The sequence below is a fragment of the Blastocystis sp. subtype 4 genome, assembly GCF_000743755.1.
Source record: "Blastocystis sp. subtype 4 strain WR1 chromosome Unknown seqid_0082, whole genome shotgun sequence".
Classification (NCBI taxonomy): Eukaryota; class Bigyra; order Opalinata; family Blastocystidae; genus Blastocystis; species Blastocystis sp. subtype 4.
This window is the reverse complement of record NW_014569465.1, coordinates 34,127-48,141: the sequence shown is the minus strand read 5'-3', so window position 1 is coordinate 48,141 and position 14,015 is coordinate 34,127. Positions and strand designations below refer to the sequence as shown.

At 41.3% G+C, this 14,015-nt stretch overlaps 6 protein-coding genes across 6 annotated transcripts in view; 3 read left to right on the top strand and 3 right to left on the bottom strand.

Annotated features, from left to right (window-relative positions):
- Nucleotides 1-408: 408 nt before the first annotated feature.
- JH06_2512 (60S ribosomal protein L27) lies at nt 409-958 on the top strand (the record flags this gene model as incomplete). Its single annotated transcript, XM_014672602.1, is given in 4 exon segments — nt 409-415; nt 467-497; nt 510-641; nt 676-958. 4 exon segments carry the CDS (start codon nt 409-411, stop codon nt 956-958), a joined length of 453 nt encoding a protein of 150 aa, XP_014528088.1.
- A 160-nt stretch (nt 959-1,118) lies between these two features.
- On the bottom strand, nt 1,119-1,956 carry JH06_4198 (mitogen-activated protein kinase; the record flags this gene model as incomplete). The annotated part of the gene is made up of 3 exons (XM_014672630.1): nt 1,119-1,325; nt 1,357-1,425; nt 1,456-1,956. The coding sequence occupies 3 exons, from the start codon at nt 1,954-1,956 to the stop codon at nt 1,119-1,121; spliced, it is 777 nt and encodes a 258-aa protein (XP_014528116.1).
- Nucleotides 1,957-7,612: 5,656 nt separating this feature from the next.
- JH06_4197 (hypothetical protein) lies at nt 7,613-8,056 on the top strand (the record flags this gene model as incomplete). Its single annotated transcript, XM_014672629.1, has 3 exons — nt 7,613-7,754; nt 7,784-7,905; nt 7,934-8,056. The coding sequence occupies 3 exons, from the start codon at nt 7,613-7,615 to the stop codon at nt 8,054-8,056; spliced, it is 387 nt and encodes a 128-aa protein (XP_014528115.1).
- A 257-nt stretch (nt 8,057-8,313) lies between these two features.
- JH06_4196 (hypothetical protein) lies at nt 8,314-10,250 on the top strand (the record flags this gene model as incomplete). The annotated part of the gene is made up of 8 exons (XM_014672628.1): nt 8,314-8,964; nt 8,995-9,080; nt 9,104-9,434; nt 9,492-9,706; nt 9,736-9,850; nt 9,880-10,008; nt 10,039-10,158; nt 10,188-10,250. 8 exons carry the CDS (start codon nt 8,314-8,316, stop codon nt 10,248-10,250), a joined length of 1,710 nt encoding a protein of 569 aa, XP_014528114.1.
- A 251-nt stretch (nt 10,251-10,501) lies between these two features.
- Nucleotides 10,502-11,387, bottom strand: JH06_4195 (pseudouridine synthase; the record flags this gene model as incomplete). The annotated part of the gene is made up of 5 exons (XM_014672627.1): nt 10,502-10,669; nt 10,700-10,846; nt 10,876-10,998; nt 11,028-11,089; nt 11,120-11,387. 5 exons carry the CDS (start codon nt 11,385-11,387, stop codon nt 10,502-10,504), a joined length of 768 nt encoding a protein of 255 aa, XP_014528113.1.
- Nucleotides 11,388-11,596: 209 nt separating this feature from the next.
- The window catches only part of JH06_5183 (hypothetical protein), a gene marked incomplete at both ends in the record, with an annotated part of 3,140 nt that continues 721 nt past the window's right edge, over nt 11,597-14,015 (bottom strand). The window contains 8 exons of the mRNA XM_014672639.1: nt 11,597-12,517; nt 12,549-12,783; nt 12,806-13,064; nt 13,095-13,146; nt 13,180-13,341; nt 13,372-13,488; nt 13,518-13,740; nt 13,771-13,948. Coding sequence (XP_014528125.1) covers nt 11,597-12,517; nt 12,549-12,783; nt 12,806-13,064; nt 13,095-13,146; nt 13,180-13,341; nt 13,372-13,488; nt 13,518-13,740; nt 13,771-13,948 — 2,147 coding nt within the window. The remainder of the gene's footprint in view (nt 12,518-12,548; nt 12,784-12,805; nt 13,065-13,094; nt 13,147-13,179; nt 13,342-13,371; nt 13,489-13,517; nt 13,741-13,770; nt 13,949-14,015) is intronic.

Genomic DNA, 14,015 nt, shown 5'->3' with positions numbered 1-14,015 from the left:
GTCCGTGTTCAGTTGATCAAGAATGGAAAGAAGATCACCGCTTTCGTTCCTCGTGATGGTTGTCTGAACTTTGTGGACGAGAACGACGAGGTTCTGATTGCTGGATTCGGTCGTTCTGGTCACGCTGTTGGTGATATTCCGGGAGTCCGTTTCAAGGTTGTGTGTGTTTCCAAGACCTCTCTCCTCGCTCTGTTCCGTGGAAAGAAGGAGAAACCTCATACATAATCGTTATCCGCGATTCGTCCTATAAGATGAAAGGAAGAAGATAATTCGGTGTTTCGACTGTTTGTTGAGTAATATTCTTTGTTGCTTTCGTTTGATGTAGTCGTCGAAATACAATCTTATTGCGACCATTGCATTCGTTGGACTCAAACGATACCAGGATTATCGGATTCACCTTGATTCAATATGGTACGTTTTTAGTGATTGTACAAACTATGTTTCTGCAGTACCAGCCTATTTGAAGTGAAATTGAAGGAGAAAGGGACTAACGATTTGTAGCCTACTAGATTTAGCAAGAACAGAAAGGCTAGAGGTCATGTTAGTGCAGGACATGGTCGTATCGGAAAGCATCGTTGCCATCCTTCTGGACGTGGTAAGGCTGGAGGTTTGCTCCATGCTCGTATCCTTTTCGATAAGTTGTAAGTATTTATGAAGAGGTGTTGATGTTACTAGCCATCCTGGTTACTTCGGAAAGGTCGGTATGAGACACTTCCATCTGAACCGTGAGGCTATGTACTGTCCCACGATGAACTTGGATGAGGTGTGGAGTCTGGTTCCCGCTGAGGTGAGAGAACAGGCTGCTAAGGACACATCGAAGGCTCCTATGATTGATTTGACTCAGCATGGAGTGTTCAAGCTTCTGGGCAGAGGTCATATCGACAGACCTATCATTGTGAAGACGAAGTTCATCAGTAGCATTGTGTGTTTTGAGATGAAAAATGATGGAATAGGCTGAGAAGAAGATCAAGGCTGCTGGAGGTGCCTGCATCCTCACTGCATAAGAAGAGGAGATTGGTGGATCGATTCTGTGTTTGTTCGTCATTACGTTGGTTGTCGTTTATGCGTGTATATTCAATTGGAACAAACAACTTTAGCATTGCGTTCATTATCGACACTTATTCTGAGCGTTGATGATCCCAAAGCTCCAGTTCTTCCTTTAGAAAATCCATCATCTGTTGCAGGTCCATCGAACTTAAGTCCTTCAATCGCTGCCAATTGATGGGAACTTCACATTCAAGTTCAATCCCCAGATCACGAATACAGTCGAAGAAAGGATGTTCCAACGCTTTTTTGGTAGTAATCCGTGTTGACTCCTCAAAGTCCTAGTTGTCATATCTCTACAACTCATCCTACTAACATCTTAGATAAGAGATCGCTGAGGTCTGATGGGATGTAATGAAACCGCTGTGACCACTGAACAGTCTACGTATTGGAGTCCCTTCGAAATCCTACTTGATTGGAATAGCTCTCCAGTGTCTTTCGTACCTGTTCCATCTGGACCTTCTGGAGGAACGAGTCTGGAGGACGACCTAGCACTGAACATATTGTACAGATCTGATCATCTTCTTTCAGTTCGATATCTGCTGAAATATATGTGGTGGGGGACGAATTGCGAGGCGAGAGTGATGAGTACTTGCCTGGGAAAAGAGGTTGTCGCAAATGGTAATCAGCTTGATTCACCTGAAGCATTTGCAGTAACTCGGCAGTAATACAACCTGTTGACCATACATCCACTCCTTGGTGGTAGTTGCCCAGAACTAACAGCTCAGGTGACCGATAGTAACGAGTCACCACATGACGTGTCATAGTGCGTTGAAGTGGCGACTGAGCTGGACTGGGAGAGTCAGCCAGAGAAAGAGTCATCCGAGGCTGGAGAGAGGAACCCGAAGCGTCCCGCCCCGTTCCTTGTGGTTTAGTACTCTGAGGAAGAGATGGTGGTAAATCCCGAGCCATTCCAAAATCACAGATCTTTACAGAAACATCCTATAGTGATATAAACTTGATATTATTACTTCATTTAACAGAATATTAGCAGGTTTGATGTCTCGATGGATGATGCCTGCTGAGTGCATATACAGCAAACCACACAAAGTCTGATAGATGATATATCGAACATGATCAATTTCGAAGAACTGATTACTCGAAATGACCTTATTGAGGTCCGTTTCCATATAGTCCATCACAATATATCTATATGAAACATCTACAATAGATGTACAAGGTATTGTCACTTTTGAATGAAGAGGTAACAAAGACATCACGCAACCGAACGATAAACGGACTGTGCAAGTGTCGAAGGATGTAAATTTCACGCAACACACGTTTTGTATCTTCTACATCGACAAACATGTGAGCAATCTTCTTGATCGCCACCTATTTCTGACTACTCAAAATTACCATTACAATCTCGTTTGTTTGAGTATCAATTGCCTTTGCTACATCTCCATAACTTCCATTTCCAAGGATTTTCTGGATCACATATCTCTCCCCGATGTTCCAGTCTTTTCTCCACGACTGGTTACTGTTGTCTACGAACCTCAGGATATCCATTCACAGATACATAATTCCATAAACGACTTAGGCCGTTTTGCTGAAGACTCCGCTACACATCTTATTCCGATTTTATAACATACCGAACGTTGCTCTTCTTGTTGGATGCTTTCTCTGATCATCGGGATCCATTCGTAGATGAATCTCGTTTGAAACAATCTGACTGGATAGAGTTGTAGAGAAAATGGAGTACTATCTGTAGGATAGAAAATCAAGATTTGAGAAAGACTTGTTTAAGTGGATATCCTCGTTTTTCAAAGATATGAAGACTACAATTCTCGATGCTCTCCATATATGGGATGTGTGTACATGTGAACATATGGGATCTATTAGCTCCGACACGAAACCGAAACAGAGAAGAACCGTGAAAGTGTATTCATATCAAACATATCACTACAAACTAATAGAAGACTTTACAGATAAGACCATCTCTTTCCCAATTGGTAAACTGAAATAGTCATCCTTTGACAGATCCGAAAGAATGAAAACAAGTACCATCAACTGATACATAAACAAAATGGGTAATACAGCTTCAGCAATAATACTGTACAAATATGCGAGAAGAAATTGACCATTAGAAGGAACGACAACCACATCTGGATACGAACCGACTTCAATCCATCGGATTAAGTAGATGTACTCAATACAATACGTAAATACACTTATCCATGTAGTGAAGAGAAGAATTCCGAGGGATCGATGGAGTACATATCGTTTCTTCCTCCAGAGTAGAAGCAAGAAAAGACTAATAATAGAAATGACCGTGAATACCGCAACTTGACTCGTTCCTGTTACGAGGCGTCGACTGCAGACATCAGGACTTCCAAAATTGGGTTGCTCTTGGTGATTCTGATACATCGACCAGAAACTCACCAATGAGTGTGCAATAAATACGACTAGAACCTCAATCCATCGTCGCCAAGCCAACGGACGTTTCTGTCTTCCCTTGAGACAGTCAAAAACGCGATCTCCTTCAAACAAAACTACAATGAGAATAGCTCCACCTTCTTGAGAACAACGAAGGAACACAGAGAGCCATTTAGGGACAGATCTTCCCAAGAAACTACCTTCCTGATATTCTACAGCCTCTGCATTTAGGTACATAAGTTCAATTCCAGCATGTACAATAGTACCGACGATAAATGACCAAACATAATCCAGTCGTTTCCGTGTGAACTCATCATAGAAAATAATAGCAACTGCTATTAGTAATGAAATCACTGCAAAACCGTAGTTTGGTCCCAAAGATTCATTCCGAATAATATACCAGTCAAACGAATACTCAAGAATGGTTGTATTGAATTCATTGATGTCGTAGATGAGGTTATCGAATCGAGTGTCCATTGAATTGTAAATTGGGCCAAATTGCCGTTTTCTGAACAAACAAGGAATAAGTCCTGAGGTCCATTAAAGACAGGGACAGAAGGTTGAACTGGAGGTGCCTGAGAAATAGGTAACTCCTTCTTTTGTTCGTAATAGTCATCATTCTTCAAGTCGGGCAGGATAAAGCATAACACCATCAGATGGTAGATGAATACAGGAGGTGCAACGACCTCAATGACCAAGTCATAAACAAAGGCCAGGAACATATGACCACTTGAAGGAAGGGCAACATACTGCGGATAGTAACCTACCTCGACCCAACGAGCGTTAAAGTTATATTCGAGAATCATTCCCAAGCCAGAAATCCAAGTGACGAAAATCGTCATACCAATAGTACGTCGTACAAAATACTTCTTGTTACGGAATACAATAAGAAGGATAATTGGAACAATGGTTGTGATGAGGAAGAGGATGACAGAGACAATATGAGTCATATTACGACGACCACATACATCGTTGCTACCAACCCAACGTTCCTCCTTTGCTCCACCCTTCATATTGAATGAGCTACTTATCGTCATAAAAAGGAATACAACGGCAAGCTCCAAATAACGTCTCCAAGACTTAGGAGCATCCTTCTTTCCCTTCATGCAGTTCATCAGACGATCTCCCTCAAAGAGAGTACAAACCATCAGGAAACCACATTCTTGAGCACAACGAAGAATCAAAGCAGGCCAGAAACCAAGGAGTTTGCCTCCTAAATAACCTTCTTGATACTCTCGAACCCCTGACTGAAGCAGACACCATTCCAAAACAATCCAAAGGATAGTTCCAACTATCATACACCATAAGTAATCGAATCGCTTGCGTGTAATTCCATCATAGATGAGCATAATCAGTCCTAAGACAATGGACACTACCTTTGATGAGTATTCAGGTCCCAAATAACCATTACGGATCATATACCATTCAAAAGGTTCGGTGAAAATGGTAACGTTAGCAGCACTCATTCACAAGAAATAGGGCTAAAAATGATGAGGCAAATGAAATAGAATGTTCCTACAAGAGACAATTGATCGTTACAAAGATTGTTTGAATGTGGTGAGGCAAAGTTGTGTGGAAACGAATCTCAGGGTTATCAATTATTATTCTTGAGTGCGGAGTTTTATTTATCAAGGTTATTTGTGAACGTACGGATTTGGCATCACACCATTTGAAGTGACTCCATCAGAGTACTTACTCTGTCCTTTCTCATTTATTAAGAGAGTTTTCATTGGAATCACTATTCACCCTCATATCACGTTGCTATCACTCCATTATTCATCTGACTCCTTCAGGAATCTATCTGGATAGACCTATTGAAAACAATCTCTATAAATGTCAACTAGGGAAAGTTTCCACCTTTTATGATTCCTTTTTTAGCCACTCTTACATTGTGGAAATCCTGCTATCATGTATGATAACGTCCGTCAGAAGCTTACACTTGCTTTTATCATCTGCATGACAGTCATCTCGTGTTTTGCTGGAGATACGTGGGCAATGTGGGTAGGAACTGTATATTTGATCAGTATCAACATTTCTAACTGGAACTGTAGGCAACAATGACTATTATGTTTGTTTTCCTGCATGTTTGTGATCTGATGTTCCTCGATGAAAAGAGTTTCCATTATGAACCATACTATCAGGTACACTTAATATTATTCGTCTAAAGATATAGAATAACGCTAGATTCACAGAACCTAACTATTAATGCGCATTTTCGTATTCTATTTCCATTTTTGATTTGTTTGTTTCCATCTACTCTTCTTCCAATCGTGTTTGTTTCCATCATTTCGTTGTTTACCTTTTGTCCTTTCCTTTTTGCTCTTATCGTTCTGCATTTCTTGTTAAATCATCTGTAGATCCTAGCTTCATTTGTTGCTCTTCTATGGAATCGTCCCAACTTGGTAAGAATTGTTCTTATGTGAATTAATCTTACGGATATGTAGAAAACAATTCAACTCTGTCGACAACACAGGGTACTGAATCTCTTCTCGTTGTTTATACTGTAGATGCTCCAGAAACATCATTCTTGACAATTGCTACAGAAGATACCTTGGATCAGAGTATTCTATTTGTCAATGAACGGTTTGTATTTTCGTTATTTCTCATTTGGATAGACTCCAGCTTCTAGGAATTGGATCTGGTATTAATTTTCAAAGTAATGCCCCTAGTGATGTTGCTACTTGTGTGAATGTTGTTTATCACCTGATGGAGCGTATAAGACTTCAGAAGAAACATTTGGAAGAAGTTTTTATCAATTCAATCTCTTATTGTCTAGTCAAGAGCTCAGGTGCGTCGTCAGCACTCTGAATGTGAGGTAAGCTATTCACATAGTTAATTTCAAAGCGTTTGAACCAAGAGAAGGAGCAGTTGCAAAAACAGATTCGCATGATCAAGGAAGCCAATGTTCATGAAACCCAACGTCTGGAGAAAGAAATCAATGAGCTAAAGAAAGCCCGATCATCTTTGGACCAACAGATTCGAGAGCTTCGAATCACCACGACCCAAGCAGTGAACAGATACAACCTACAGTCAGTTACACTGAAACAGCAATTGAACGAAAATTCACTTCTTCGAAACCGCTTAGGAGCTTCACTTAGCAAGCAATCTCCTTCACGTCGAGTCTTTATGACTGGAGGGGAAGAATGCGTGACAACAACTGTAGATGTGCAAAAAGAGTTTCAGGAGATGGTGAATGACTCCTATGAACATGAGGCCCAAGCTTTACGTGAACATATCAGTGAGTTGGAGTCTGTTATCCACTCGAATCAGGAGATAATGAATACAATGGTGAATCGAGAGAGTGAGGCACTCCGCAATATCCACAGTACACCTATTCGACAGGTTTATCCACGAACCGAAGACTCTCTAATTTATCCAACCCCTCAGATGCGTAAGCGATTGGGATTTGGATGATTTTTAGGATGCGTTTCGTTGTTTGGAGGTGGCCAGGAAGTGATTGACTTTGCACAAAGTAAACTGGAGCAGTTCGAAGCTCAGCTACAAAAGATCGAGAATGTTGATGAAAGCTATTCGGCTGAAAAGCTTCGTGGTCTGTTACGAGAGGCAAACGAAGTGATTCGTGATCAAATGACCTTGCTGCAGACACTATCGTCAGGAAACACAGTAGAAGGAGATGCACTCTCGTTTTTAGACAGTGATGAAATGGCAGTTGAAGATGGATCCCACGTTGTAGAATAGTATGTTTCGTTCTTTCACAAACAATCCAATACAGTAAACAAGAATACTCCCTTATTGGAAGGTCGCAGGAGTGGGCTTCGTTCTGTCAGGTGTTTCATATTCTCTCTATTTCTTATCCATGTAGAACAAATAAATACGTTCTGGGCTCCCTTTCCTACGAGATAAATGAATCCAGGGATAAGTCCAAGGAATATAACGGTATTCATAATATTGGTTCCATTCCACTCAAATCTGTTCGTAAGGTCCTCCTTGATACCATTATGTTCTTCTATCCAGATGTTCTTATGCACAGCGGTTTCACTAAAGTTTCGACGATACAGCCTTCCCACCGTCTTCGATGTACTTTTAAGCAAAGAACGAGCACAATTCATTCGATAATCTATGTTTTCTCTTAGAGAATCATGAAACGAGAATTACGGGAATCCAGAGAATCTGGCTTCCCGTCTCCCTACCATCCATTCCTCATTCTCTTACACATACTCTTTTTGGAGAAATGGCTAAGAGTGTCCGTTCCAAGATTAAGAGAAAGTTTCGTGCCATCAAGAGACAAGAAGTTTATGTTCCTGTTGTAAACAGGCGACAGGACGAGTGCAACAAGCGTCTGCTTGTGAACACGTTCTTAAACAAGCCTTCAGGTTCGATTTCTGCATTGGTTTCACGATAGGGGCTGATACTGTTGCTATGGTGATTGAAGGAACGGCACCGGTCGAAGCTCTCGAATCGAATAAGGTCGTATCCAATAAATCCTCTTCCAAGCCATTTGCCTTTATCGAGAGAACCTGGGAAGTGAAGAATCCCACAGAAGAAGAGGTAGGTTTGTGACTGTTGTGTTGTGTCGATTGCAACAAGGACTAGTGTTGTTCAGTATGCTAGTATGCTTGCGATCGATAGAGTGGAGGTGGTCGCGTTCTGCATTCCACCTACTCGTGATCCTTAAGGCATCCTCTGGACGAAGGTAGAGAGCATTCTCTCAGAAAGCCCGAGTCAACGACGTTTTTGCGTCAAACTTGGAGGTTATCGAGTCATAATCGCGATACATACTAACATTTTGTAGGTTCAGGAAGCATTGAAGGCCAAAGCGGCTGTGGAAGAGTATGAAAGAGAGCAATCGACCAAGAAGATGGATGCTGAGGAGTGAATTTAGTTGTTATTTTATGTGCAATGTTCTGTTTGTTCATTCATTCTTTCATTTCTATGAAGTCTTCAAGAATCCTTCTCTATGAGTTGTCAGATGATATCCGGAGAGAGATTGAGCATGCTTCGGGCACTTCTCCTAAGAATGATTTGTATTCTCTGGTGAATTCTGCAACTAATTCAGTTGATGTTCATGGAGAGAATTCTCTTCTTCATTTTGCCTGTTCTATGTGTCACAAGGTATTCGATACTCTGGAGGAACAGAAGATTCATTTCAAGTCAGAACAGCATCTGAAACTATTACGTCAATCTCTGAAAAAGGGTGAGGAAGACAGTGATTCTTCGGACAGTGATGAGGACGATTCGATGGAAGTAATCGAAGAGGGCTGCTTGTTATCCTTGGTTTATTCATTTGGACGTATGACTATGTACAAAAGGATCTTAGAGAGTGGTTACAACAATCGTGAGGTAGCAGTGTCTCAACTGCCAACGCATTTGGATGGTCACTTCTGTATTATTCTATATCGAAGTGGATACTTTATTCTTGGAATCTATAATAAGGGACAGTTGCTCCTAAGTCGTCAGGAAAAACGATATACGACTCGTCGAAAGCAAGGAGGAGCACAGCGCAAGAAGGACAATTCTTCTGGGAAAGCCATTTCCATGGGTGCTCGCTTACGACGACACAATGAAGAGCTGATGCAGGAATTTGTATCTCTTGAGATGATTATGTGAATGTAGGTACATAAAACGGTTCAGAGTCTGCAGCAGGAAATTCGTTCTTGTTCTGCTGTGTTCTTGGGTACCACTAAGTTGAATACGTTTGAGTTGGTCTGAATCTTAACACTAGTTCCTTGTTCTTTCAGGAGGGTTGTTTGAATCGTGACGATTCTCGGATTCGCAAAGTTCCCATGTTTTTCGGTCGACCGAATTTGACTGAAATGAATCGTGTTTATCGTGAACTTGTTACTGTTACTTTGGGACCTGCAGAGAGTCAACCTATTCCAGAAGAGATTCTTGCCCCTGTGGAAATGGCGTCACCAGCCATCCATAAGACAGAGGAAGCTACAAACTCTCCTGTAGAAGCTTCTGAACCAGAGAAGTCTTCCACTGAGCCAGCACCGTCTGAGGATGAGACTAATCTCCTCTCTATCTTCTGGTCGAGTCTACATACACGAGATGTGAGTACCATGCGTTCTATTCTTCTACAAAGACCTTATTATGGATTTCTCTGGTAGGATTCTGCAGTTATTCACATTGTTAGGGATAATGATGGTGAAACTCCTCTCCATCTGGTTGCTAAGAAGAATGATGTGGATTTGATTCAGGCTTTGCTGGAAGGAGGATGCGATCCTTGTGTGTTGGATGAAAAGGAACGAGTTCCCTTCGTTCTGTGTTCTTCAAAATTGGCCAAACAGGCTTTTATAAGTTATCGAGAGAAGAATCCAAATAAGTGACTTTTTCTGGAATGGTTCATTGTAGATGGGATTATGTGAAGAGCCAAATTCCAGAACCATTATCAGCAGAAGAGTTAGAGCAGAAACGAGAGAAACAGAGGGAGCGACAGAGAGAGAAACGAAGGCGTCAGAAGGAGAAAGTATGTGAAGAGAGATGATTGAAGAGTAGAAGAAGATGAAAGAGGAACAGATGGAGAATGACTCGGCTGAGAAGGAAGAGGAGGTAGTGGATGTGAAGGAGAAGGCAGCTATGGTGAATGCTAAGTTCTCTCCTCAAAAGATGAATATGAGTGAACAGGTGAGACCATTTGTGAAGGGTGATTTGTAGCTGAAACTGACAAATCGGTTGCATCAATTGGCGTCAAGACTTCAGATAACCTATCATGATCTGGTTGCTTATTTATCAAGAGATGGGTCTTCTATCTCGGAACGGGCTGATTATATCAATGTAAGTTTTGTAGAGATTCTGTGATGTAGTCGGTTCTGGATAGTGGAGCACTAACAGTGGAAATGGTTCTAGGAGACATCTTTGGGTTTTAATCTGGTCCTTTTATTATTCTGTTTTCTTTAATACGTTGGATGAAAAGAATGAATACCCATAATGAAAAAGATGAAGTAGCTTGAGATATTGGATTTCACTTTATTGTTATTTTGCTTCATCAGTAGATTTAAATGTCTACGTATATTAATAAATAATGTTTACATGATGCAGAATAGGAAGACATGACATATAATGATTATGTTTTTACGACATTGCTGATAAACCATTTTACTAAACGAACAAACAAGTACTAAAACGAAAACGGATGAATGTTTTTCACCCTGTTTAAAGGAATAGGACGGACTTCACGGAATTCACCTTGACTTAGATTCCCTATAGAATAAGCACCAAAATCTGTTCGCATCAGTTTCAGGACTTGTAAACCTACAAAGCCCATAAGAATTTTCACTTCATGATACTATGAATGATTCAACACACCAATTCGTACCTTTCCTTCGTTGACTTGAATGGTACACCAATGGCGAGATTGGGACTCAGCTATAGTACCTGAATCCCGTTTAATCAGGCAACCCTGATATCGAACGCCATTCACTATGTTACTGTGACGTAAGGCTGCAATACGACTTTCATCCCACTACAGTCAATAGACCATCTCAAATCTACTCTACCATACACCTGGACACGATATCGCCTAGGAATACTATTTGCAGGAAGCTCTAGATATCGTGAATAATCTCCATCATTTGTAAGTAGTAATAAGCCCTCAGTATGATAATCGAGTTGTCCCTATTCTCAACATATATCCAAATCCATACGACAGGCATAATATGGCAATCTAGTCCTGTTTGTTTTAGTCGATCAAAGATTGTGTGTCTTCCTATTCATTAGAGGTAAAACAAGTGAAAACCCTTTTCATCATTCTTTGTAACGAGTTCTCCAGGCAGTTTATAAGCTAGAACAACACGAGTTCGCTGGAATGGAGGCAATTCTTCTCCATCGATTGTAATCACATCTTGTGAAGTCACATTCACAGCTGGAGAAGATACGAGCACTCCATTTAGCTTAACGATGCCTTGCTCAATCAATCTCTCTGCTTCTCTTCTCGAACAGATACTACTACGAGCAATACGCTTAGCAATGCGCATTGTTACTTTCGGAGTGAGTGGACCCGGCATCAAAGAGAGAATGATGGGATACTATTCCAGAAATTGATTTGATCGAAAGAATTAATTAGATTTGATTGTTGTTTGTAGATTAGGGTTAAAGATTAATTTGAACCAATTACACTCATCAATAGAATTAATTGAATCTGATTACTCAGTACATCTGGATTCTCAGAAACAATTCAAACTAATTAAATCGAGTAATTTGTTAAACAAACACATTATTCTTTGGGTGCTTCAGGGATGTGGTACACAAAGGGTTCAGGACATTTCTGATCTGGAAGTTCTTCCTCTTTCAAATCCAGATAAGAACATGGAGAGTTTGGAGTAGTGTCGTTCAGCACAAGTACTCCAGGAAGAGCTCCCGATTTGACCACCTCAGAGAGTGAGACTACCAGAGAGAAACGTTGAGAAGGAAGTGTTAAGAAGGAGAGTTGCAGAGGAGTGATGCGTGATCCATTTGATATCTCAAACTCTGTAATCTTTGGTTTTGAAGGTTCTTTGATGTCTTCTGGGGTTGGTTCTTTCTCTTCAGCTATTTCTTCCACTTTCTCCTCTACCTTTCCCTTCTCTTTCTCTGTCGATCGACTCTGTGTAGACATTCGACGAAGTGATTTGGAAAGTGTAGCCTTGGCAGATCGTGTCTGTTGGAAGGAGAACTGAACTGAAGACTTCTTGTTCTTCACATCCTCTTCATCCTTGTGGATCGCAGGAACATACTCAAATAACTCTGGAGAAGCGTTACATTGAAGAGAGAAATCTCGAGGGAGTTTCATCGTACTATCCACAGCCAAGAATGCTGAAGGCGTGAGTGCCTTCATGATAAGATTGAAGAGAGGATACCATTCCCACAACTGACATGCTAAGAAACAGCAGATTGTAGCCTCACGACGCATCGTATGAAGAGGCGAACGTAGTTGAAGAATCAGGTTTCGACCTCCTGCATCCAACAAACCTGCTCCTAGTAATGCTCCCTGACGACGTAGCACAGTATCTGTACGTCGAGATCCAGCGAACCCTTCATTCTTCAGTGTTTTCATCACCTTCTCTCGATACTCATTCACTTGCTTACTACTGGCCTCGTTACATTCCATAAATAACGCTCCCAACCCAATTGCTGCACCCTGAGCCACGAAATCCTCCTACTCATCACACAACTCTCCTTATTCTCACAGAATCATCCATTAGTTTCAATAATGGCTCACTTAGTTCAGGATGTGCTGATCCAGCATTAATTAGACCTGATACCAGTGCAGCAGCATATCGAATATGAGAATGATATGATTGGAGAAGGAGTTTCGCTGTTGGCAAGAATGCAGTTGGAGCATCCGCAAAGACGAATCCAAGTGCAAACACTGCATTTCGTCGAACTGTATCAGATACATCCATAGCAATGATTTGTAGCAATCTTTCTCTTCATTCATTCTTACTCTGTGATCACTCTGTGTGAATGATGGTTTCCTACGTATGCCAAACCCAGACCCAATACACCTGCCATACGGACATAAGCATTATTGTCACCTAACATTTCATGCAACAGACCTTCTCCATGTGTATGTGAACCATAGAACATCAGTGCCAGACCAATAGCCAGTCCCACAGCGATTCGATCATGCTGAGTCTCACGTAATGTGGGCAGAAGATGCTCTCGAATCTCCTCTTCCAGTCTCTCAACAGAGTCATCTCGACCTATACATCACATCTTTTCCTCTTACTCACCACAATTCACAAGACCAATTGCCAAGCCTGCTGCCATACCGACAAATGGTTTCTCCTACACTTCATAAGGATTCAAGGGAGTTACATCAATCAAAGCAAAGAGATCATCAGTGAGTCCTTGGTCATAAGAGCCACAATAGATAAGTCCCAGACCTAAAGCGCTTGCATGTGTCAACATTTCCTTTGGACCATTCTCTCTCACAATACGTCGCATTCGAGCTACTTGCTCCTGATCAGCTGTATCCTCCTATTGGTGAACAATTCCTTCTATCCTTACAGCAGACATCGAGCACAATGAGAATCCAAACAGACTACCTGCTTGCTCCTCTTCATTTTCACTCGTCAAGAAGTTTTGAAGAGCTTCAACAGTCTCCTGTGGAACAAATAATTGTCTCTAGGATCAATCCATTCCAATACTCCAACCATAGCAAAAGAAGCAATGATATGATACTTGGTCCAGTTCTCTGCCTTCTTTACCCAGTTTCCATTATTTAGAATGAACTCATTTCCACTGCCAATGGAAGTAAGACTGTTTGCTACTAACATGGCTGCTTGTACATTCGTGTCCTCATAATTCACGTAATTCACATACTCTTCAAGCAAGCGACCATCATGATGACTTCGACGTGTCACAAAGTCTTGTGCTCTATCTCTCACTCTCCTTTCCAGAGCTTACAGTTGACGGGTCACAACACCACGAAGAATATCACGCAAGCGATCGAACGACGAATCAGAAGGGAGAAGTGGCAACAATGCAGTGATCAGCCCCTCATCACCTAATCCTGCCAGATCAAAAGCGATTTGATAGGCCACAGTGGGGGCATTGGTGTAGGAATCAATAAGCAGAGAAGCCACTAACAGTTGAATCCTTATCAAACACTCACTTCCCTGGAGATTATAGAGATGAAGCAGACAACGGAA